Source organism: Geotrypetes seraphini, chromosome 15, assembly GCF_902459505.1.
Source record: "Geotrypetes seraphini chromosome 15, aGeoSer1.1, whole genome shotgun sequence".
In the NCBI taxonomy this organism is placed as follows: Eukaryota; Metazoa; Chordata; class Amphibia; order Gymnophiona; family Dermophiidae; genus Geotrypetes; species Geotrypetes seraphini.
In genome coordinates, this window is record NC_047098.1 from 28,197,574 (window position 1) to 28,223,333 (window position 25,760).

The following is a 25,760-nucleotide window of genomic DNA, read 5'->3' on the forward strand; positions in this document are numbered from 1 at the left end:
CCCTATACCATCTTGTTCGCTCTTCTTTGAACCTTTTCTAGTGCCGCTATATCTTTCTTCTTTTTTTTTTTAAGGCACATAGACATGGTATAGTTATTGCATATGTACTGTTTGCTTATTGTGTACTACCAATACCTAGTGGCTGACATTAGGACACATGACTATAAGGTTCCAAATGGAGCTCTGGTCCATGGAGGCGGAGTGGAAGGAAAAAGAATACATGAAGAGGCGGCTCATGGCACTATGTCCCAGCCCTAGTTCTGAGTGATCTGAAAAGTATCAAACTGCTAGGTCAAGAAACATGAAGGTTTACATAAAAATCTTTTATTTGAAAACATCAACATTTTTAAACGAAGTAGTCTTCAATCACCAGAACACAAAATCTGTTCCACTAGGCAGAATAGACTCATGTGGTTTGTTAAATGCAACAGGAACAAACTTTCCAAACCCAAAATACAGTAGTCGTGTTCCAATATGGAAATGAATATAACCAGAACCCCCCCTCCCTCCCCGCCCCAACAAAACACACATACACCCAAAAGCTGTCATAACTTAGGGAGGCTTTAAAAATTAACCCATTACCCTTCTTTTAATTCTGTTACTAAGCAAAATCCAATCAAGATAAAACCAGGCATACTGACATTAGGGAACAGAATCTAGAGGTACTTTTCCATTAAAAGCACAGGCAGATAGAGGGGTATTCAAAACTTTTATCCAAATCACTTCAATGACACTCGTTAATTTATCATTTATAAAGTAATTCTAGAACACACTCCAACAATCTGAAAGTCACTTTGATTTTCCCATCAAGGCACAAAAGGGTAATTGCTGCAGCTGCAGCTGCTTTCAGAAGGTCCTTTCTGGCCATTTCTGGACCTGAAGCATGTGCGATTCCTCACTCAGATATTACAGTATCAGCTTCCTGTTCAATCAATAAAACAAGCTGTTATTTCAATACAAATAAATTTAATTGCTGGATTTTTAGTAATCCCCCCCTTTCAAATATATGTTCAGAGGCAATTTACAGCATTTTTACAATCCACAGACAATAAGTTCTGGTTCCAAAGAGCTTATAATATAAGTTGATGCCTAATACAATGGGAGATAAAGTGACTTGCTCAAGAGCACAATGAGTGTCCCTCTCCTCTTAAAGCTACAGCACAACCTCCCTCCCCCCCCACCTCCCTGACACACACTTTGATTCTGCTGGCTCAGGTTTAGATAGCAAAATGCTGTTGTCTTCCTTTAAATCATGAGTGTGGCAGGAATTATAAGGGTTTAATTTACAAACAAAAAGGAAGTGAAACTGTGGAACCAGAAGAGGGACAGGAGCAACATAAGAGGGACTGAATTAGGAAACACAGAAACAATTCTCCATTTTATTCCAAGCTCACATCGTCCCTGCAGGCTGCCTTAAAGGCAGAGGCTAGAGCTAAAGACCCTTCAGTGCTGAAACTATGTTCGAGGCTATTGTCCCAGTGTGGAGCAAGCATTAATACTGAGTAGAGTGGACTATTGCAATTCTCTTTATTTGGGAGTTACTAAAATGAAGATAAGGGCACTGCAGATGTTAATTAACTCTGCTGCAAGATTGATTACCGGGGTTTTAAGAATGACTTATATAACCCCAGTGTTGAAACAATTGCATTGGTTACCTATGCAGCAGAGAGTACATTTTAAGATTCTTTCAATCATACAGCAAATTTTATATCACGTTTCTCCAATGTTACTAAAGGTTGTGAGGTGGTTTTTTTTTAATCTATCAACCCAGAAAATGTTTGAGATCTGAAAATAGTATGAAATTGAGTTTGGAGGGTAAGATGTTAAGTCTCTCATGTTAAGATTGGGGCAACAATGCTGCCTGTGACTGGCGCCAAGCTCTGGAATGCGCTGCCTGATATTCTGAGATTCTGTTATGGGAGATTGAACTTTAAGAAAATGTTGAACATAAGAACATAAGCAGTGCCTCTGCCGGGTCAGACCACAGGTCCATCCTGCCCAGCAGTCCGCTCCCGCGGTGGCCAAAAACAGGTCAAGGCCTGTCTGAATCATCAGAAGGGGCTCCCCTGTCACCTTGGTTTCCCATTTAAGTTCTGCCCTTCTATCGAAGTCCTAGCCCTCCGGTCTTGCACATGCACGACCAGGTTGGTTTACTCAGTACCCCACGATCCCTCTATCCCTCAGGAATCCATCCAATCCCTGCTTGAAGATGCAATTATTTGTCAATGTGTTCCTGTGCTAATGCAGGAGCCAGTAAGGATGCCTCTCAGTACCAAGCATAAATCCAATATCCAATTCCAAGCTTCCAACCTTTAGAATATTCTTTCTGTGTTACTCCTTTAAATCCTTAACTGATGTTGCTACTTCTGTTTTAGTCATAGACCTCAGAAACACCCCTCCTCCGTCCCATAAAGGTTATGATCTCATAACGGGGAGATTCATGTGTAACCTCCTCATCGGTCAAGGCTTAAATTTTTAATGGCTGATGCTCAATAATTTTATATTTATTTTGAACACTTTTTATACTTTAAAACGACTAATGAAGTTTATGTACTTATCTTCAAAAGTGTTGCTGTACTTAGGCTGGTGGACCCGACATGTTTCGCTGCCGCTTCGTCAGGGATCCACTCTAAAGCAAAAATTACAGAATCATGTTACTAAGCCGCTCACGCAACTCCCTTAGTCCCATACTATGAACTACCACAACCAAAACTTTTGCTGTCTCTTACCTTGCCGTTAACCACCATCCGCATAGACTCTTAAGATACAAGATGGCGGCGGCATGCTTAAGGTCTCTTTTTATAGTGCAAACACTGAAAGACCCGCCCCCCCCCTCTCTCCAGCCTGAAATAAATATAAAATTATTGAGCATCAGCCATTAAAAATTTAAGCCTTGACCGATGAGGAGGTTACACATGAATCTCCCCGTTATGAGATCATAACCTTTATGGGACGGAGGAGGGGTGTTTCTGAGGTCTATGGCTAAAACAGAAGTAGCAACATCAGTTAAGGATTTAAAGGAGTAACACAGAAAGAATATCCTAAAGGTTAGAAGCTTGGAATTGGATATATGCTATATGGTGACAATTCCAGGAATAAGACTTTAAACAGTGCCTCATAAGGTTGTTGATCTCAGTACCAAGCAGCAGCACCAAATCGCGCTCCTGCTCGTGTTGCTCAGCGGCCGAAGAACTCGTGGCAGCTGGTTAGCAGCAGGGCAGGAACTCCACCGGGGATCAGCAAGATGAGGTATGAGGCTAGGGCAGGGAGGGGGGGCAGGACGCAGAGTCGGTGGCCTGCAATAATTCTGGGGGGGGGGGGGGGTTGTATTGTTGGCTTGAATATAAACCAGGACCCCCATTTTTGGGCCAATTTTAAATAAATAAAAATTAAGCCTGGACCTTACAGTATTAATGCATAAGCTTTTTTTATTATATTGCTTAAATGTTGATTACCTGTGCTTCAGTACAGGTACAAAAGTCTTTTATCCAAAATCCTTGGGACCAAATATTTAAATTTTTGGAAGTCAGAAAAAAGACAGACCATAAGACCATAAAATTGCTACCAGCCACTTTTAATTCAAAAGGCAGCAAACATTAGAATGCTTCAAGCACTTCAAATACAAAGATGTTCCAAACTTTGGGACCTTTAAACAAATGAAGCATCAACTTTTGGTTTTCAGAGTTTCAGATAAAGGATCTTGTACCTATACCAAGATGTGGAAGGCTGTTTGTTTGATCCCAAGTCAAGTCTTACAAGTCCCAGGGCATCTGTGGATGCTGTGAAGGCAGGGGGAGAAGTTGCATCTGTTACTTAAGGGTGAAACCTACTGGTAAGATTCAGGACTCATGATTGCAGTTTTCCCTCTAGAGTATAAAGGTGCCTAAGTCCTGGTCTAGGTTCATCACCACAATGGCCAGACTAGGTGTTGCATGAGGGAGGAAGATGGAAAAATTTGATCACAAGAGGACAGTAATGTGCCACTGATATTACCTGTGTAAAGTAACAGTTATAACCGTAAACAGCTGTGAGACCCCTAAGAAAAACATTGGGGTAAATCTAAACAAAGCAGTGGTACAACTGTATCTAGTACCCAAGAAAGCACTCCGCAGTGGTTATAACCATAAATATTAGTGATTTAGCAACAAGCAGCTCCCAAGAAGGCTGAGCTGTACAGACACACCATGGTTAAAGCCCAGTCTTCTGTGAGTATGGGGAGGCTGGGTCTGTTTTAGCATAGCATTAGCAATCTAAATAATTGCAGGAATTACACTTCTCCTCCGTATTCGCGGAGGCTAGGTGCAGAGCCAGCCCGCGAATAGGAAAAAAAATAAAAAAATAAAAAATTGCAGATAAGTTTTGGGCCAGCTCTGACCCACCCCTGCCTCCCTCCTGCATCCCCAGACCTTACCTGGTGGTCTAGCGATGACGCGGGGCAGCAGCGATATTCCTACGCTCCTGCCCCGTGCAGAGCCGTCATCAAAATGGCTGCTGCGAGTTCCCGCTGTAGTCTCAAGACTACAACGGGAACTCAGGGAAGCCATTTTGATGATGGCTCGGCATGGGACAGGAGCGTAGGAAGATCACTCCTGCCCCGCGTCACCGCTAGACCATTAGGTAAGGTGCGGGCAGCCTGAAAATAGATGAAAATTAGAAGAAACTTAAGAGAAAATCCCCCCCCCCCGCAAATAATCAAACTTGTGAATAAGAAAGCCACAAATAGTGAGGGAGAGCTGTATTGTTACACTTATAGTAAAACAGGGAAGGGGGCCTAGGGCTTGCCTTCGGTATTGGCTTTATAGGAAACAAAGTTGCTTCAGAAAGGGATTTCATCTCTAATATCTGACTGAGACACCATTTAATTCCATTTTACAGTGGTGAAACTGAAGGATCTCAACTTTTATAAATTTAAACAAAAAACTGTTTATTAGCAGTTAGATCAGAAAGAAAAAATGGCAGAGAGACAGGAAGAAGACTCAGACAAGGTTACACAATACATATTCAGACTAGTCTGGCATTTTTCAAGACAGCTGGAAGGCCAGAAAAAAAAAGTTAAAAAAAAAAAACTTTACTTCTACTATCAAACTAGTATAGCTGGAGAAAGGCTAATGCAGAAAGACAGCATCGGGGCTGCATTTGACTGCAGATTTTATTTCAGCATCTATTGTCTTAAAGTGATACAGAGGCAGAAATGTTAAGAGTGCAAACATTTTGCAGTAGAATGGGTGGCGACACATTGCCTGTCCCAGTAAAGCAGGCTATTTCTGCACTGGCTGGGCCTCCTCTCTCTCTCGCAAGCAGTTAAGTTCTAAGACAATCATGACCAAGTGGATATTACACTAAACTCCCCCCCCTCCCTTTTACTAAACCGCAATAGTGGTTATTAGCGCAGGGAGCCACGCTGAATGCTCTGCACTGCTCCCGACGCTCATAGGAACTCTATGAGCGTCGGGAGCAGTGTGGTTCCCTACACTAATAACTGCTATAGCAATTTAGTAAAAGGGATGGGCGGTACGTTTATCAACTTCTTAAGAACACTTCAGTACATTTAAAAACAACCGTATGCAACATTCATAAAGAAAAAAAAAGTAATTAATAGGGGTATACAGGGCAAAATTGTTCATTATTTTTACATTCTCATGCTGTTTATGGGTTTTTTCTTTTCGTTTCTGAGCAATGTCTTCACTAGTTCACAGCTCAGAGAAAAACCAATAAAATTGAGGGGGGTTTCAGTCATTTTGATTTAAAAAACATGTAATAGGGAAATATTTCAAATAAATGCACATCCTTAATCATTAATTTTTCTTCACATTCAAAGTATTCAGCGCCATTTCAGATAACTACTAGCACTTGAATATGCTTAGACAATGAAGTCAGATTTCAGTTATCACTGCTCCCACCAATGATCTGACACCCCAGTACCCATGAGGTACTCCCACAAGAGATGGATACTTTTCCTGAAAGCTGCTGTGTATTGTTACAAAATAAGAAAATCTCAGTGTAGCATTTGCTAATCCTACATTAAGAGAGGGACTAAAGCAAATGCAGCCCAGTAAGTAACTAACCCCCCACCCGGCTGAAAAAAAAGTGAATCCCTTCAAATGAGACAGAAGAGCAGATATACCACAATTGTGATAAAGAAAATTGATCTATATTTGTTGGACTCAAAAATTTACTTTGTGAAGTATTTCTCCAGTAAAAAACAAAAAAAAAATCTAAACGTCAAAAAAAATATATACTCAAATATAAGCCACCAGAATATAAACCAAGGTAATGTTTTTCCCCCCAAAAAGGAGGAAAAATGGCTTACTTGAATATAAACTGAGGAGGGGGTGTTAATAATCAAGTACTCTCCCAGGCTCTGCACCCTGTAACCTGGCCCCTTTCCCTCCCTCCCAATGCCTTGCAGGCCTCCATTGGGCCTGCCGTAAGACCTTGTGGTCTAGCAGTGGGCTGGGAGAGGAGGGATCCCTCCTGCCTCCTTTCCCAGCCTACTGTGGCATCTTTTACCTTATGTACCTTTCAAATCCCTGATGGTCCAGCAGTGACCAAGAGCAGGAGCAATCTTCCTGCACTCCTGCCCCTTGCAGAGCTACAGCCAATCAGCTAGCGGCTCTGCATGGGGCAGGAGTGCAGGAAGATCGCTCCTGCTACGGTTCACTGCTGGACCACCAGGAATTTGAAAGGTACATGGGGGAGGCGGGAGGGAGGTAAAAGTTGCCACAGGCAGCTGGGAAAGGAGGTGGGAGGGATCCCTCATGTCCTGGGACACCGCTGGACCATCAGAGAATTGAAAGGTATGCGGGGTAGGCGGGAGAGCTCCCTCCTGTCCTGGACCACCACTGGACCACCAGATCTTATGGCAGGCCCGGTGGAGGCCTGCAACTGGTCCAGGAGGGGTGCAGATGGGCACCGACCCAAATATAAGCTGGACCCCCATTTTGGGAGCACCATTTTTTAGCCCCCAAATCTCAGCTTAGATTAGAGTATATATGTTAGTTTCCCCATCAGACATAAAGTAGTAAGTATAGCAACTTCCTTAAAACAGAAGCAATTGGGCATCAGAGGAGGGGAAAAGAGCAGGGAAATGTAAGTTTTATTGTTCCCCAATGACCCAGTTCATTATGAGGCTCGGGGGGGGGGGGGGGCAAAATTTCAAATGAATACATATCTGAATAACTAAAGAACAGACACAGAGGAGGCAGTGCTGGAAATGGAACACTTATAAAAGTATTTTAAGGGTCAGACCAGTAGCAACTCGGCACACTGTCATGTGGAGCACCCGAGTCCAATTTCCAAGTCAGGTCTTTCCTTCCCTCTCCAGGTTTGTGGGGCTAGGGTGGCAACTTCTGCAGCCTCTAGGAAGGGAAGGAATACCAGTCATTGTTGAACAAGAATGATCAGTAGCAAGATTTAGGACCCACAAATACATATTTTAATCAGACCCATAAAAATTAAAAACTCTAATTTCTTATTTATCCCATTTGTCTGTCTTGACTAGATTAAGCTCTTATGTGTTTGCTTATATCTAGTGGTGCAATAAAAATAAGTTACACTATAGCCATGGTGTGTTGTCCTCAGCTAAGTGCTGCTGATTCAATGACTGAGATAAGTCAACTGGGAAAGAATATGAAAAAGAGGAGAGGGAAAACCCCCCAGAAAATAAACAATCTGGAACCTACGATTTCTTAATTTCCTTAAAGCCAACAGGATGACACGCTTAAGAAGCTTTGCCGCCCATAAACCGAATTTATTATCTTCCAGAAAAAAAGAAGTTGGCTAATAACCATGAATTTGAAAAATTACAAACTGGCGATTTAAATAATATCTTTGCTGCTGGAAAAATCCCTAGAAATCCAATCTCGTTCAACTCTTCTTGTCTCGTTTGTATTTGAACAAAACCTAAATTCTGTTATGTGTATGTTTCTTAGTTTTTCTCAAGCTTTATTCCTGGGACAGAGAATCTGGGTCTTTCCCAATGTGACTAGATCTACTCAAGTTCGTAGAAAAGCATTTCTTAATATGAGACAAGAAGTTAAAACATTGGGGGCTACTTTCTTGCTAAGCTACCCATGTAAATGCTTAATTAAATTTTCTGGGACAAAATATGCTTTTTTTGTCCCAGAACAGCTTAGGGCTTTTTTAGACACCAAAAAGCCAGTCCAGGAGATTCTGAATTAATATAAAATTGGAAGGTGTTATAACCCGTTAAGTATATTTCCTATTACTTTATTCATTAATTGATCTCCTTATTGTATGTTTTTCCCCCCAGTCTTAATTGTGGTCCGAGGAAGAGATAACAATTTCTTATTATTAACGGGAATGTTGTTAAATTCCTTTTCTTTGCTTTAATACTTTATTCTCTGTATTTCCAAAACAAGTGGATACTTGTAAATTAATTTAAAAAAATAAAATAAGCAATCATTTGCTGCCATTGCTGCCCTTCTGTACCAAACTTATACTTCAACAACAAAATTCACAATGTCTGTATCAAATCATTCCACATAAAACACTCTTTCAATTTCCTGTGCATCCCGTTGCCCAACATGGCACTTACAAAAGTGCCTCAGAACCTTTTAACAAAATAGGTTTTATTAGTCAATTAAGATATCATTGGGTAGTTACAAAAGAGCAGCCTTTATAGGGGGTTATTTTAATAAATATTTTTCACACATTATAAGGTCTCTTATAAAATTACCCCTAGGTTTATGCACATAAGCTTCACGTAGTTAACAAGGCATGTACTTTTATGTGACTCACATGTAGGCGTGTTTTGAGACAGAATTTGGGTAGATCTACAATCTAAGCACATATTTTATAAAATGGGCTTGATCACGTGGGTTCATTTACACCTGCTCTCAACGTATGTGGACACTGACCGGTTTTAGCTGCAATTCTGCCAGATGTGCGCTCATACTTTAGAAAAATGGGCTGCAAATACGTGCTTTGTCCTTCACACATTGGTGAGTATAATATTACCCCCATAACAGTCTCCTCTCCTATGGAATGAGAAAGAGAAATGCCTTCATCTGGGCACACACAAAGGGCCTCACTTAGCAGAAAATTCCCTCTCAAGTACAACTACCAGAGCCTGAATAAGAGTGAGGCTCTTAAAGGTAGGATAAAGCCAAGAGTAGCAGTGGGTCTATACCTTACTCCTGAAGAATGGCTTGGCTCCAGGTCCACAGTATTCATTGTAGATGAGTTTAAAGAGGAAGAGATGGAACAACGTGATGAGAGATGCCACACTGAACCAGAACAAGAAGGGCAGCCCTGGATCTTGTTTTGCCATGTGCTCTTCGTGGGGCAGAATAGTTTTCACATGAAGTGTGTGCCTCAGATCCTGAAGGTGGATCAGATCTGTTGAGATATACAGCAGTGGTGTGAGGGGTTGAGTCACCATCACTGGGAACATGTGACCTTTGACCTCAGAGGTCAGTTCTACAGGTGCATTCAGGCATCCAGCCTCACAGGCATAGAGTTGCACCGGTTTGCCTTGGAGCTTTACAGACACATGCAGAAAAGGCTTTCCTTCATGGTCCAGCAGCACAGCTAAATTAATGAGATCTTTGTTGTAATGGATGCCACGCAGTGTATAGCTGTTATGAAGTTCATGAGGGTCTGACTGGAACTGGAGATGATTTTCTGTGAACTGCAAACCGCCAAAGCTCAGCACCATTCCTTGAATTAGTCCATGGGCACCAGTGGCCACCAATGCCTTGCAGCCTCGTTTCTGCAAAGTCAGCTTCCAAAGTTCCAAGAGCTCCAAGACCTGACCAACACTGCTCAGTGTCTTGGGCCACAGATTCTCTGCATGCATAGTAGCGTGACCAGTGAAACAGTGATCTACATAGTTCAGAGTGGCCTCCATCTTCTCCTTGTCTTCAGTAGCAATGAGGGGATCCAGGAGGGGAGCTGGAGAGCTAGACAGAATGTGGTATAAAGTGAAGTTAACAGTCTCACTGGATGGTGTATGTGAATCCATGCTCTTGCGCATCTCAACACCTAAAATACACAAGTTGGTCAGTAATAGTATCAGTGATCCATCATATCACTAGAACAGAATGACAAGAAAACATGCTAAGTTTCAGGTTTCATTTAACAACACTAAGTGGGGGGGGGGGGGGGGAATTCATGCCTTCTACTATCCTTTCAATTTTTGCAAATAAAAATCCACTGCCTTATTCCAGATTGTTTTGGAGTTCATTATGATTTTAGCTGATACTCCCCTTTCGAGAGTATATGACACCCACCACCTTTCCAAAAGAAAATATTTCCTAACGCTGTTCCTGAATCTGCATTCTTGGACTTTCATGTCATGAATACTGTTCTAATACAACAATAAATCTACAAAACTAAATGGTTAATTAAATAGTTAAATATAAAACAAAAAAACCATTGAAAGAACAAACTAAATTGTAGAGAACGTTTTTCTTAACTTTCTTAAACCAGATAATACTGACAGGAACAAGCCTCAAAAAACGAGTAATTTATCTCATACTGGAATTTCTTCCGAGAAGAAAATGTTTTCTACTCCTGATGACATCACAGGCTTGAATCCGTCCTTCCTACCTTTATTTTGACTGTTAATCCAATTACTTTATTAATAATTTATAAATAAGTTACTTAGTTTCTTATTAATATCTGCTTATTTAATCTAACCTAACTCTTAAACAATTCATCAAATTTTAATATTTCATTAAATTTTTTTTTTAATCTCATAAATAACTAATGATTCTCTATATTAAAAAGAACTACAATTCAGCTGAACACTCAGGACCAGCAGAAAATAGTACTTAAACTTTTTAAAGTGCGTTAGCGCTTTAAGTATTTCAAAAAGGTGCCTCAGTGCTATCTATCTATAATAATAAAATGCTAAGCGCGCATGCGCACTCTTGCCGCATGTTCCCTGAGATCTGATCTGTCGGGATGTGGCCACAAGAGTGCGCATGCGTGCTTACCAGCATCTCTCTCTCTCTGGCAGCGAGCATGAACACTTGCAATTACCAGACAAAGTTCATTTTTTAGCTCAAGCCGCCGCTGCAGCTCCTCTCTTGAACCGCACCAGGCGGGGATCGAGAGAGGAGCTGCGGCGTCGGCTTTGAACTAAAAAATGAACTTTGAAAGCGGGCCGGAGACTGCAGCCATCCACCAATCGCCTCCACGAGCGAAGTGAGGAGCCGGCTCGGGCGGCACAAGGTCCATGCCCGACCCCGACTCTACCTATTGCTGGCTGCACGGCTGAGCTGCTGCTGTTGATGCTCTGCACAACCCCGGCCTCCTCCTCCCGCAGATGTGTGCACACAGACAGGCGAGCAGCCCACAGACAGGAGGCTGCCGAAGTCAGAAACGCACGAAGCTTCCCCGGGGGGGAAGGGGGAACGGCGCGACAGCGAGGAGGGTAGTGAGAGCAGGTCGTGCCTGCAGGCTGCGGCGGCTTGAGGCGGATGTCGGTGGAGGGCAGACAAAAAAGAATGGAGGTAAGGGTTGCTGCTGGACATGGGAAGAGGTGCTGATGGACGGGGGGGAGGGAGGCAAAAAAAAAGGAAGGGAGGCCTACTGCTGGACAGAGGGAGTAGAAAAGAGGTGCTGCTGGACAGGGGGGCAGGAAAAGGAAGGGAGGCTTACTGCTGGACAGGGGGAACAGAAAAGAGGTGCTGCTGGACAGGGGAAGAGGTGCTGATGGACGGGGGGGGGCAGAGAAAGGAAGGGAGGCCTACTACTGGACAGGGGGAGCAGGAAAGAGGTGCTGCTGGACAGGGGGTATTTAAACAAAGGGAGAAGGGCTGCTGCTGGATAAGGGGAGCAGTGAAGGGGTGGTGGTGGACACAGGGGAGGTAAAAGGAAGGGAGAATGGACGGGGAAGCAGGCAAAGGGATGATGGTGGACAGCCGAGGAAAAAGAAAGACAGAAAGAAAGAAATACAGAAACAGGCTAAGGAGAGAGAGAGAAAAAAAGAAATACAGACACACACACACATTCTAGCACCCATTAATGTAACGGGCTATAAGACTAGTATTTCAATAAAGTGCCACAGTGCTGAAAATGGTTTTCATTTGATACTATTCAGCTCAATTCATTGAGGCTACTTCATTGCTGTAAATAATTTTCATTTCATTTAATACTTTCAGCTCAATTCATTTAGTACTACAATACTTCAATCTTGCTCAAGAGTAGAAATTGGAAAATACTTAAAGTGCATGTGCTTATGTGCCAGAAATTCTCAGCTCATTAAGTACTTCAAAAATTGACTTAATACTTCATACTTTCTTAGCTTATAACTTTGCTCTTTTTGAAAGCGAAGTGGTTGCTTTATATTTGCTGTCTTCTGACGAGGCCTACGTTTCGCGGGACAAATTTACCCGCCCGCTGCAACAGGGATAAAGTTTTAGCAACACTTCTTCACTTTAGCTGCACATTACTGTCGGTTCCGAGCAAACTGTTTTCTCCGTTTTCTGAGGCTTGTTCCTGTCAGCATTATCTGGTTTAAGAAAGTTAAGAAAAACGTTCTCTAGAATTTAGGATGAACACTGTTCTATCATTTCCTTTCTATTCAAGAAGATTTATTTCTTGTGCATTAACATATTTTATATATTTAAATGTGTCTAATCTCCTCTCCTCTAGGATATACATATTTTGATCCTTCAGGTGAGTCTGCTTTCCCTGTTAACATACCCAAAGGAAACTGGTGCACATATTAAAAGTATTTGTGAATCAGAAATGTACAAGCTTCAGTACTGTTTAAACAGCCCCTGTTTTCTAAGAGATAGATAAAAATAAAATAAAATAAAAGTAGTAACAGTAAACATCAGTTTGACAGATCTGTTTGTGGAACTTTCACCTATTCACTGAACTAGAACATACAAGGGGCGTTAAAAGTATATTATTAGCCAAAGACTTATCATCACATTAAAGTCTATTGTTCTGTCTGGTGGGGTGGGAGACTCTCTTCCAGCTAATGTCTTGTATGTAAACATAATTTCCTTCTGTTATTGCATTAACAGTTAATCATCTTTGTCTGTTAATGTAAACTTTACATTTTACTGCTATAGCTTATACCTAATGCACATGTGTCTGTCTCCAGGTTTTAAAAGTTTTATTTTCTGCCGACACACCCCTGCTGGCTAAAATTGAGAAACCTTTTGCTTTGCTTACCTGCTCTCATCTGCCTTCCCTCCTTGAATTACATGACCAAGTGATTTAAAAGATACTGCCCAATTGAGAGTGATCCTGTTCAGTCTGGTGGGGAAGGCACGAGCAGAAAATTTTTATACTCCTCAACTTATCCTCACTGCCTCTTTACAACACTGATACTCTATCTTACAACACTGATACTCTTATCTTCACACGTGTCCCTCGGCTCTCTAGACTGGTCCACAACCAAGTTTCTTCCCAGTTTCCCTTCCTCTGTTTTGATTCCTTTACTTCCCTTCCTGCTGCTATTAACCATCCCTAATCTCTCCCTTCTCCCCAAGCCACTGAACACCTTAACACGTCACCCCACTCTTTAAACCAACTGCTTCTCCCTTCTTATCCTCTACCCTCTTCTCCGCTCTAAAGATCTTACACTTTCTCCCTCTTATTTGGTCATCCCTTCTGTCCCTGTGTACACCTCACCCACGTCACAGCAGCAGGTGCCCCCTCACCTTCCCCCTCCTCCTCTTGCTTTCCGCTGGGGACATCAACCCCAATCCTGGTCCTCCCAACCAACTCCCACCCTATTCTTACTCCTACAGGCCAACCTGCAATACCATCAACCTTATTTCTATTCCTCTCCTCCCCTCCTCCTCCCTTTCCTTCTCTTGTGCCTTATGGAATGCCCACTCTGTTCCCAACAAGCTTGCCTATGTACACGACCTCTTCATCTCTCGATCTCTCCAATTGCTTGCCCTAACAGAGACCTGGATCTGCTCTGATGACTGTATCTCAACTGCTGCCCTGTATCATGGAGGCTACCTTTTCACCCACATGCCTCACCTGGTTAGTCAAGGAGGTGGCATGGGGCTACTACTCTCACCCTCTTGCAGATTTCAACACCTTTTCCCACCACCATCTCAATGCTCTTCCTCCTTTGAAGTCCATCTCATTTGTCTTTGTTCCCCTACCTCTCCGAGTAGCAGTCATCTACCAGCCCCCCAACACATCCCAATCTTCCTTCCTCACTGACTGACTCCTGGCTCTCCTCCTTCATCGAATCCTCATCTCCTTCCCTTATCCTCAGTGACTTCAATATCCATGTCGATGAACTCTCTGACTCCTTCGCTTCCAAGTTCCTTGCCCTAACATCCTCATACAATCTCCTGTTGTGCTCCAAGACATTTACACACCAAAAAGGACACTGTCTAGATAGACCCAATTCTTTCCTCCAACTGCTCAACCTCCAAATTCTGCAATACCACCCTTCCCCTCTCTGACCATCACCTGTTAACATTCACTATTCATCACCCTTCTCCCCAGATCCAGCCAATCGCCACCAACACATTCAGGAACTTTCAGGCTATTGACCCCAGAGTCCTCGCCATTGCTGTCTCACCCTCTCAACTACTATTTCAAGCAAGACTGTCAATGAAGCCATCCTCTTACAATACCATTCTCTCCTCTGCTCTAGATACCCTTGCTCCTCTAATCTCACGTCCTGTTAGGTGTGCCAACCCCCCCCCCCCACACACACACACACACACTCCATCTGCTACCTGTGCTCATGTGCCCGTTACACTGAACGTGTCTGGCTTAAATCCCATGCACATGCTGGCTTCATACACTTCAAATTCATGCTGATATCATTCCAGTCTGCCCTCTCACTGGCCAAACAAGAATACTATATCCACAACCACTTCTCTTAGCTCCAGTCCTCGCCACACTAAACTCCCTACTCAAAGCACCCTCGCCGCCTATCCCCCCTTTCATTTCTCCCCAGACAAGGTCGGAGTTCTTCTACAATAAAATTCAGAAGATTCACCTTGAACTCTCAACCAGGCTGTTTCCTCCTCCCCTCCCCTCCATCTGGCGGGGACCGGACAGAAACTAGACTCCCTTCGGAGATCACCGGACTGGACAGGGGGAGCAGGTAAGGGGATGCTGCAGTACAGAAGGAGCAGGGAAGAGGTGATTCTGGACAGGGGGGGGGAGGTATCAGGAAGGGAGGCCTACTGCTGGATAGGGGAAGCAGGGAAGAGGTGCTGCTAGACGGGAGGGGGGGGAGGTAAAAGGAAGGGAGAAGGGCTCCTGCTGGATACGGGGAGCTGGAAATGGGGTGATGCTGAACAGGGGGAGATAAAAGGAGAAGGGCTACTGCTATATAGGGGGAGCAGGGAATGGGTGGGGGTGCTGCTGGACAGGGAGGAGGTAAAAGTAAGGGAGAAGGGCTGCTAGCACCCGTTAATGTAACGGGCTAAACAACTAGTAAACAATATAAAGCAGTAAAGCACAGTTACTTACCTTAACAGGTGTTATCCAGGGACAGCAGGCAGATATTCCCACACATGGGTGACGTCACCGATGGAGCCCCGCAGCGGACAGCCTCGAAAGCAAACTTGCTTGAAGATCTCGAGCTTTCGAGTGCTGCATCGCGCATGCGCGCGTGCCTTCCCGCCCGAACTAGGGGGCGCATCTCCTGTGAGGATCCTCAGTTCAGATACCAAGCTAAGAAGCCAACCAGGGGAGGTGGGAGGGTTGTGGGAATATCTGCCTGCTGTCCCTGGATAACACCTGTTACGGTAAGTAACTGTGCTTTATCCCAGGACAAGCAGGCAGCATATTCCCACACATGGGTGACCTCCAAGCTAAGTAAAAAAAAAGGGGGGAGGGAAGTTGGCAATTTACGAAAAATGATTTTGCAAAACAGATTGGCCAAAATGGCCATCCCTCCTGGATAAAGTATCCAGACAGTAATGAGAGGTGAAAGTATGAACCGAGGACCAAGTGGCAGCCTTGCAAATTTCCTCAATAGGAGTTGATCTGAGGAAAGCAACAGAAGCCGCCATAGCTCTGACTTTGTGGCCCGTCACTCGACTCTGTAGAGGAAGACCAGCCTGAGCATAGCAGAAAGAAATGCAAGCAGCCATCCAATTGGAGATGGTACGCTTCGAGACTGGATGACCTAATCTATTTGGGTCAAAAGAAATGAAAAGTTGAGGAGAAGTTCTGTGAGGTTGAGTACGTTGAAGATAAAATGCCAACGCACGTTTACAGTCCAAAGTATGCAGTGACGCCTCACCAGGGTGAGAATGCGGCTTAGGAAAAAATACCGGTAGCACAATAGATTGGTTGATATGAAAATCAGACACTACTTTAGGTAAGAATTTGGGATGTGTACGGAGAACCACCTTATCATGGTGAAAAACTGTGAAAGGCGGGTCCGAGATCAAAGCTTGCAACTCACTAACTCGACGAGCTGAAGTGAGGGCAATCAAGAAAACAGTTTTCCAAGTAAGAAATTTAAAATGAGCCAAGTCAATAGGTTCAAACGGAGGTTTCATCAGTTGAGCCAGAACAACATTAAGATCCTATACAACAGGAGGCAGTTTGACAGGTGGATGGAGATTAAAAAGACCCTTCATAAAACGAGAAACCAGAGGGTGTGCCGAGAGCGGTTTCCCATCCAAAGGCTGATGAAAAGCAGCAATTGCACTAAGATGAACTCTAATAGATGTAGATTGAAGACCTGACTGAGATAAATGAAGCAAATAATCCAGAACGGAAGCCAAAGGAGAAGATTTTGGCTGAAGACTATGAGTGGAACACCAAGTCGAGAATCTGGTCCATTTTTGACCATAACATTGACGAGTGGACGGTTTTCTGGAGGCCAGAAATACATCCTGAACAGACTGAGAAAATTTAGCAGAATCTGTCAAGTAGAAAGGAACCATGCTGTCAAATGAAGAGACTGCAGGTTTGGATGAAGTTAAGACCCCTGACTCTGAGTGAGCAGAGAAGGAAAAACTGGCAGAAGAAGAGGTTCCTTGATGCTGAGTTGAAGAAGAAGAGAGAACCAAGGTTGACGGGGCCACCGAGGTGCTATAAGAATCATCGTGGCATGGTCCGACTTCAGCTTGACAAGGGTTTTGAGAATCAGAGGGAAAGGAGGAAAGGCGTAGAGGAACTGACCCCTCCAATCCAGAAGAAAAGCATCCGCCTCGAGACGGAGAGGCGAGAAAATGCGGGAACAAAACAGAGGTAGTTTGAAGTTGTCGGAGGAGTCCCCCATCGAGTGAATACTTGACGAAGTGTGGGGGAGTTGAGCGTCCATTCGTGAGGCTGAAGCAGACGACTCAATTTGTCTGCAAGGCAATTCTGAAGGCCCTGAATATAAACAGCGCGAAGAAGGATGTTGTGAGAAATCGCCCAATTCCACAACCTCAGAGCTTCCTGACAAAGGGAGTGGGAACCCGTCCCGCCCTGTTTGTTGACATAATACATCGCTACTTGATTGTCCGTCCGAACAAGGACTACTTGGTCGTGAAGGAGGTGAAGAAAAGCTTTGAGAGCAAGAAATATCGCTCTGAGTTCCAACAGATTGATGTGACATCGACGATCTGTGGCAGTCCATAAACCTTGCGTACGGAGACCATCTACGTGGGCTCCCCATGTGTACTCGGACGAATCTGTTGTGAGAACTTTCTGATGAGGAAGATGGTGAAACTGCAAACCTCTGGAAAGATTTAAAGAGAGCATCCACCAGCGGAGAGACTTCTTTAATGAAGGCGTCACCGCTATATGACGAGAGGGTGGATCCAGAGCTTGTTGCCACTGGGACGCCAGTGTCCACTGAGGGATGCGAAGGTGGAGTCTTGCAAAGGGAGTCATATGCACCGTAGATGCCATATGTCCCAGAAGGACCATCATTTATCGAGCCGTGAGAATCGACAGGGAAGTTACGTGATGACAAAGGCGCAAGAGAGTGTCCTGACGATTGAGGGGGAGGAAAGCTCTCATGCGAACAGAATCCAACACGGCGCCAATAAATTGGATCGATTGAGTTGGAACCAACTGAGATTTGGGAAAGTTGATATGGAACCCCAGACTTTGAAGAAAAGAGATAGTCTGAAGGGTCGCTTGAGTAACCCCTGGAAGAGAAGGAGCTTTGATAAGCCAATCGTCGAGGTAAGGAAAAACTTGAAGTCCCCGAGCACGAAGGGCCGCGGCTACCACGACTAGACACTTGGTGAAGACCCGGGGAGAGGTTGCCAAGCCAAACGGAAGAACCCTGTATTGAAGGTGAAGGTTCCCCACCTTGAACCGGAGATATTTGCGAAAATTTGGATGGATAGGAATGTGAGTATAAGCCTCTTTGAGGTCCAGTGAGCACATCCAATCTCCCTGATCCATGAGGGAGTACAGAACCGGAAGAGCGAGCATGCGAAATTTCTCTTTGACTAGAAATTTGTTGAGAGCTCGGAGATCCAGAATGGGTCGCAAATCCCCCGTCTTCTTTGGAACTAGGAAGTATCTGGAGTAAAACCCCAGGTTGTGTTCGGAAGGAGGAATCTCCTCCACCGCTCGAAGGCGAAGAAGCGCCTGAGCCTCCTGAAGAAGAAGGGGGAGTTGCGAGGAACTGGAAAGACACTCTCCTGGAGGGTGATCTGGGGGCACCTGAAGTAGGCGCAGAGAGTATCCCTCGCGGATGACCGTAAGGACCCAAAGGTCCGATGTAATGGTTTCCCAGACAGATGAAAAAAAGGGAAAGGCGACCTCCGATGGGTAGGGAGGAGTTTGGATGCAAGGAGGTTGGAATGCTCACCACTGGACCGTCAAAAAGACAGAGCTGTTTTGGTTGGAGCAGGCGCCTGGGACTTTTGAGGACGTTGTTGCTGGAGCCGTCTAGGTGGAGGCCTAGAGAAAGCCGGCGTGGACTTCATCGGGTAGCGACGAGCTGGAGGTTTGTAAGCTCTAGTCGCAGAAGGTTTTGGTTTTGGACGAAGAAGAGAGGCGAAGGAGCATTCATGCTCAGAGAGCCTTTTAGTAGCCGCCTCAATAGAGTCATCAAAAAGCTCAGAACCTAGGCACGGCAGGTTCGCTAAACGATCCTGTAAATTGGGATCCATGTCCACTATCCTGAGCCATGCAAGACGTCGCATGGCCACTGCAAATGCCGAGACCCTGGAAGAAAGCTCAAAAGCATCATAAGATGCCTGCAACATGAAGAGACGCAATTGAGAGAGAGACTGAATAATGTGTTTATATTCAGAAAGGCGTTCTTTGGGCCAGTCTGGGCAAAAGGATGACAACTGCTTCAAAAAATAATTAAAATATTAAGTAAAGACATAGTTGTAATTCAAAATTCTATTTGTCATCATTGAATTTTGATAAAGTCTGCGCCCAAACTTGTCCATAGTTCATCCTTCACGCCCCGGTGGGACTGTTGCAGACACCTTAGAAGGATGAGCTTTCTTCAGGGACGATTCCACCACTAGAGACTGATGAGAAAGTTGAGATTTCTCGAAACCTTTGCAGGGAACAGTGCGATACCGAGACTCCAACTTCGATGGGATCGCTGTCACAGAATAAGGAGTCTCCATATTCCGCAGGAAAGTCTGCTTCAGCACCGGTGTCATGGGCAGACGCAAAGTCTCCTTAGGAGGATGGGAAATCTCCATATCCGCCAGATATTCAGGCGTGTACTTCGAATCGGAATGCAAGTCTATATTAAGCGCCTGCCCCATGTCGAAAACGAATTTCGCAAATGAAGAAGACTTCGAGGTCGAGGCTTCCTCAAGGGAGGCAGAACGAGTATGAGGCGCCACTGAAAACGATGGAGAAGCCTCGCGCGAATATTGAGAGACGGGCTCCGATTCGAGGTGCAAAGTGATGGAGGATGCTCCACTGTCAGTCAGAGGAGGAGTGGCTGAATGCTTCCGCTTAAGGCTCCGAGTTGGAGAGGTGCGCGGAGTACGAGGTTTAGCCAGAGGAGATTGATCCAGAGACAAACGCCTCGAAGGTGGAGACCTCGACCTCGAATGCCTCGATGAAACCGAAGAGGCAACGGTACTGTGAGAGCGAGGCACAATCTTCGAAGCGAGATCCGAATGCCTCGAGCTCTTCGAGGAAGTGAGCTTCGAAGACCGAGACCGATGCTTCGATCGAGGCAATGATTGTTTAGCAACCCGTTCAGGAGAGGAATCCGACGAGGAAACCTTAGATCGAGACCTGCGACGAGGAGATCGTCGACGAGGTGCAGACTGCTGCTCAGGCTGGAGTTGCGAAGACAGAGTCGAGGCCGGGACCAACTGAGCCACTATCGAGGAAATCTGCGTAGTCAAAATTGACTTAAGCATGTCCTCAAACATGGGGACGGAGACCAAGGGACTTGGAGTCACAGGTGGTCTCGTGCGTTCCAAGGAGGGTGACCTCGAATGAGAGTATTCCCTGGACTTGGAAGCACGTTTTGAAGATGGTCGAGAAGACGGAGTCGAACCTGGAGCCCCAGGTTGCGTGGACGCAGACTCCGTCGGCTTCTTAGGGATGGTACCTGAAAAGGAAGCAGGAGACTTACCCCCCAATCCAGGCTTCGAGGACACCGCCGAGGCCTTCGAGGCCGAGGACCCGGAGGTCTTCGAGGCCGAGGCCTGTCGAGGAGGTGAGGTTGAGGTTTTAGCACTCGAGGGTTGCCCCGAAGTCGAGGGTTTAACAGATGCCTCGACCGAGGCCACAGCTTTTTCAGGCTCCATGCGAGGGAAAAGTTCTAAGAACCTGTCGCAGCGGCGCTTGAAGGCACGAGGTTGAAGAGTGAGGCAGCGAAGACAATCTTCGGGGCGATGAGTCGACCCGAGACAGATCATACACCTACTATGGGGATCAGTGATGGAGATAGTCCTGCCGCACTGATAACACCTTTTAAACCCGGTAACAGGCCGGGACATAGATAGGACAAAGTCCGTGTCGAGAACGAGGAAGAGAGGCCTAGGCCTCAATCTCCCAACCTGACGTCAAATAAAACACAAAAGGATTTTTATTTATTTTTTTTTTTTTTTAAAGAACAGAATTGGAACACAGTGACCGAAAACAACAAAAAGTACTCAGCCGCGGTGAAGAGAAGGCACAACGCTACGGGAACCAAAGTCGACAAGTCTTCTCAGCTCCGCGGAAAACGTTGAACTGAGGATCCTCACAGGAGATGCGCCCCCTAGTTCGGGCGGGAAGGCACGCGCGCATGCGCGATGCAGCACTCGAAAGCTCGAGATCTTCAAGCAAGTTTGCTTTCGAGGCTGTCCGCTGCGGGGCTCCGTCGGTGACGTCACCCATGTGTGGGAATATGCTGCCTGCTTGTCCTGGGATAATGATTTTGCCATCAATTTTTGTATGGAACCATATCCGAATTGTTCAAGAACAACATGTCTAATTATTTACCAAATAGATCATTACGTTGTGAGAATTTAGCTTTACTGAAAACAAATTCTAACCCAAAGCATGCGGACTTTCTGTTGTGCAAGAGTTAAAATATGGAACTCCTTTGTGGGCCAAATACAAAAATGCTGTGAAAAAGGTCGTTTTAGAAAATTACTCAAGACACAGCTATTTGTAGACGCCTTTTTCTAGTCAATAATGTTAGTGTTGTTATTTGTAGAATCAGTCCTTACTTTTTGTATAAGCCTTTGGTGTTACTTTGTAGAAATGTTCTCCGAGGATTATTTGTTTGTCTAATTATGTTTTTTTACAATTTTATGTATGTAAATTATGTAAACCGTTTAGTTTTAAACGGTATAGAAATTTTAAAAATAAATTTATACTCCCTCTATCATTGAAGGAAAATTTCTTACCCTTACAGGCTCATACAGCTTAGAATTACCTACAACTCTTGATAACAGCCAACTTGCATAAATGCCTTTAAGTTGCTGGTCTTAATGCTAGAAAAAAAATAAGGACTGAATTTGCCTACCAGTAGAGGCTTCTAATTTAATAGATTTTAAAAAAAATATTTTTATTGAATAGTTCTCCATAGAGAAGAGCACAAGATTACACTTGGGACTGATATGGTAGGAAAGTGTTGAAAATTCAGGTAGAAGATATCTAGGTGAGAAATGAGGAGGAGCCAATGTTGAGCTGCCAACAGAAGTTTATGTGGAAGTTTTCAATAAACAAACTGGATGGTCCAATTTGATCTTTTTCCCTGTCACATCACATATTACCACATAAAACAAGTTGATGTCAGCAAACTTCTATACGTTACCTGATATAAATAAGTCTGACCACATCTCTTTATGTTCCTGAAACAGATCCTCAGTTCCCATCTGCATCACAGCCAGCATTTCCTTCTTTGCAGTTTCTCTCAGTTTATTAAAGGTTTCTTCTAGCTTTGTGGATTCAACTGGCTCAGAAATATAAACCACAGAGGGCACAATTTCTGTAAAATCAGATTTAGGACGCACTTGCACTCTGTCCACCAACTTCTTCGTAGCAACTACAAAGGGTACAATCTTGTTTGGAAACAGAGACACCCGACCTGAGTATATTAAGATGTGTCTGTCCTCCACCTTCTCCAGACTACTAATGAACTTAGTTCCAAGAGATGGTGGTGTAAGAGAAAACATTTCAAAGGAAACAACAACCTTTTCACTTGGGTTTGATATGCGGATTATCTGCAAGCACAGATGAGGGCGACTTCGATGGCACAAGAAGTGTTCATGAACAGAGACACAGTCTCTGGGTGCCTGAGACTGTAGTGTCTGAATGCAACGAATTGTACTGACCTCACCATCTCGGAATAGAACAACTGTTGCCTGTGCTTGAGAGTACAAGAAGCCTAGAGGCTTTATCAACAGTAGAGGGGGATATTCTGTAGCAAAGGCAGGGCTTGAGGCAGTTGAAGATACCCAAAGCTGGTTTGAACCAATGTCCACCAACGTATACCCATTACCTACCAGTATCGGTTTCATCATAGTCCTTTCATCTCCTGCAGGCTGAATAATATATGCATCTCCTCGATTAGAAAGGGCCTTCCACAGTTTAGTCTCAGCCTGCAAACATTCTCCAGCTGCACTAGACTGTCCTGAACGCCAGACTAAACGAAAAATAGAATCAGAACTCAAATACCAACATACGATTAAGACAAAGCAAAGGACAGCCAGAACCCGACGGGCCCAGCTGCTGGACAGAAGCCCTGGAAACCCTTTCAACCTCTGGTGCAGCCACATCTGGGAGACTGATCCTCGAAGTGCAGGACTCTAAGGGCATAGGTGTCGGAGCGGGGTGAGCCACTCTGGCCCTGACCCCACCAACTCTTCCGCCGCTCACCCCTGTGCTGCTGCTACAAATAACCGGCACACAAACAGCCGCCAGCTCGGAACGCTGTAGCTTCTCGCTAATCTTGAGAGGACTACAGCGAAATCAGCGTGACACTTCAGCCAATTGTAGCCGGAAGCTCTTCGTCCTCAATCTTGTTTACATTTACAACGCATCAACACTCTCTTCTTCACTTCCGCGTTCAGCTACAGAGGGAAAGGAGAAAAGTGGGCGGATGCAACACTCTTCTGCATCTGCGCACTAAGAAACGTTTCAAGGCCACCAGCAGCTGTGAAGCCTGCTTGTAAACCAATCTCTACTTCCGGATTTGTAGTACTCTATCTATCTTCCCTTAACTTCTTTTTACTCGGTGCCGCCTCCGTCCTGATCTTCAACCAATAAAACCACTTACCACTATCGCACCTTGCTAGTAAAATCCAGACTGCTCCGGGATTGGGTCAGTCCGGTTTTTCGGATTTTCCAGATTCTCAGGCAGTACTTTTTAAAATTCAAATTTAAAGAAGAACAAGCCAGTTTTGTTGATTTTATTCACTAACAAATACAGAATGCTTTATTTATCAAAATGGGTAGATTTACAAAGAAACATTGGCCCATAGCCACGCCCCCCAGCCCCACCTCCTTAAACCTGTTTTGTGCGTTTGGACGGCATCTGCGCATGCACGGTTACGACACGACGTCACGCATGTGACATCATCGTGTTGCATCCACGCATTTGTGGATGCCATCCCGACATTAGAAACTTTTCCAAAACCCAGACAAAGTGCCGGGTTCTGAAAAGCCATCCCAAGCCCCAGACATGTCCTCAAAAAGAGGATATGTCCAGGGAAATCCGAACATCTGGTAACCCTAATTGGCCTTCTTTTACAAAGACAATTATCATGGTGGGTCAAAACGTTTGCCTCACGACAGCCACTACCACATACTTTATAAAAGGGAGGGTTAAATATTATGGGGCTCATTGAAATGGAAATACATCTAAAAACCCTAAAAGACAGGTCGTCCAAGTGCCGATAACTGAAACGGTTTTTTAAACGTATCCAGAGACTTTTTAGGCCTCTGAATCCTGCTGTGCGCCCAGAGCAGAAAGGGGCGTTTTTGGAGGAGTGGTTAGGGCGGGATGTGGGCCAACCTAGACATGTCCCTTAGGTGCTACATTGTTTAAAATATATATCCAGAATTGTTCCTGTATATTTAAATCTTTCTCTAGATTACCACCCTCCTTCCCTTCATTGCACTGTGGTGATACTTTTCAGGTAGGCATTGTTAGGCATCAGAGGATGCCTCCAATTAGGCATTGCTAGGCATCCTGAGAGTTTGGTAGCAAACTATTAATTGGTTATTTTATTTTATTTTGATTGGCTGAAAACTGATGTGGTCAATTACCATGCCAATTAATCCAATTACCCGCAGAGGCAATTCATGTCAATCTGCTGCCTGCGGCAAGGGATGAGTTAGCACCCCTAAGGCACCCAAAAGAGAGAGACCCCTAAAAATTCTGATCAGGAAGCTCCCCTCACACTAAACACTAGTTAGGAAGTTAGGAGAAAAATAATGCAATTTATATACAGTATTCCCAAGCAATACAAAAAAAATAAACAAACTGCGAACATTAGTTATAATCAACAAAAGTTTTCAGAGTTAAGTTATATTGCCTGGAACTCTACTATAAAAAATACTGACTCATTACTTTGCATTAACACAATGTTAAATGCAAGCATCCACAGGAGCCTTCCTCGTGCAACAATGGATGCAGAGCTGAACTACCGCATTTCAGCCAGCTTTATTCCCAGATATTCAAAGCTAGGCCATGTCCAGATACCATAATTGAATATCAAGGAATATGCACTGGACAAAACATAGCTGGTTAAGTGCAATATTCAACACTTAGGGGGTCTTGAACAAAGCCACAGTAGTGATGCTGCCACGGCAAATACACTGAACTCCATAGGTCCAAAGGGACCTTTAATTGGCTAGGATGAAGTTCATAAAGATAGTACTGTTTTGGGTAATGAGGCCCTTAACATGGGCCGGCTCCGCAAATTAAATACCAGTAGAAAGTGGTGTATGGTGGGGAGGGGATGGAAGGGGTTTGATTTGGCATTGTATTTGTTTAAAGTTTATAATTGTAGTTGGGAATTGGTTGGAGGGCTTAACTGAACATCAGGAGGTGGGAGGGAAGAATGCTGGAGCCGGGCAAGTTGGGAGCAGTTCATTTAGCAGTTAGAGATGCCTTGTGGAGCTGTTGCTGCAATTGTGTTGCAAATGGGTGGGGTGCTAAGTGCTGGAATGAGTGATGTCATGTCGCTAGGTTAAGGGCCAGACATTTTGATGATCCTTTTCAAAGCACATAGACTTACATATTGTTTTGAAAATTAACCTCTTTATGAAATAATACAAAACCCTGCAAAAAGATACTCACAACATATATAGAAAACATAACATACCATAACAACCCTAACCCACATATGAAAAGACAGTGCAATAAATATTACACTGGACCCTAGAACACCAATATATGTACA

At 44.3% G+C, this 25,760-nt stretch overlaps 1 protein-coding gene across 5 annotated transcripts; it reads right to left on the bottom strand.

Moving 5' to 3' along the window:
• Positions 1–540: 540 nt before the first annotated feature.
• On the bottom strand, positions 541–23,536 carry KIAA2013 (KIAA2013 ortholog). 5 transcript variants are annotated; one of them, XR_004537094.1, is made up of 4 exons: positions 22,166–23,536; positions 9,152–10,005; positions 7,249–7,358; positions 541–922 (listed from the first exon to the last, which is right to left on the bottom strand). XR_004537094.1 is itself a non-coding variant. In XM_033921970.1 (3 exons), the coding sequence occupies exons 1-3, from the start codon at positions 23,127–23,129 to the stop codon at positions 896–898; spliced, it is 1,845 nt and encodes a 614-aa protein (XP_033777861.1). In that variant the 5' UTR covers positions 23,130–23,535; the 3' UTR covers positions 541–895. The 5 variants fall into 5 exon arrangements, 3 of the variants coding, with proteins under 3 accessions (XP_033777861.1, XP_033777862.1, XP_033777863.1); XR_004537095.1 differs by lacking the exon at positions 7,249–7,358 and adding an exon at positions 8,880–8,999; XM_033921970.1 differs by lacking the exon at positions 7,249–7,358 and having other exon boundaries at positions 22,166–23,535.
• Between the last annotated feature and the right edge of the window lie 2,224 nt (positions 23,537–25,760).

What these genes read in the sequence shown, in the direction of transcription:
- KIAA2013 (XM_033921970.1), bottom strand. Translation starts at nt 23,129, where the DNA reads ATGTGGCTGCACCAGAGGTTGAAAGGGTTTCCAGGGCTTCTGTCCAGC. An exon ending in GTCAGACTTATTTATATCAG is followed by an intron (nt 10,006 to 22,165) that starts GTAACGTATAGA and finishes TGTGTATTTTAG; the next exon opens with GTGTTGAGATGCGCAAGAGC. An exon ending in AGCCATTCTTCAGGAGTAAG is followed by an intron (nt 923 to 9,151) that starts GTATAGACCCAC and finishes TTGATTGAACAG; the next exon opens with GAAGCTGATACTGTAATATC.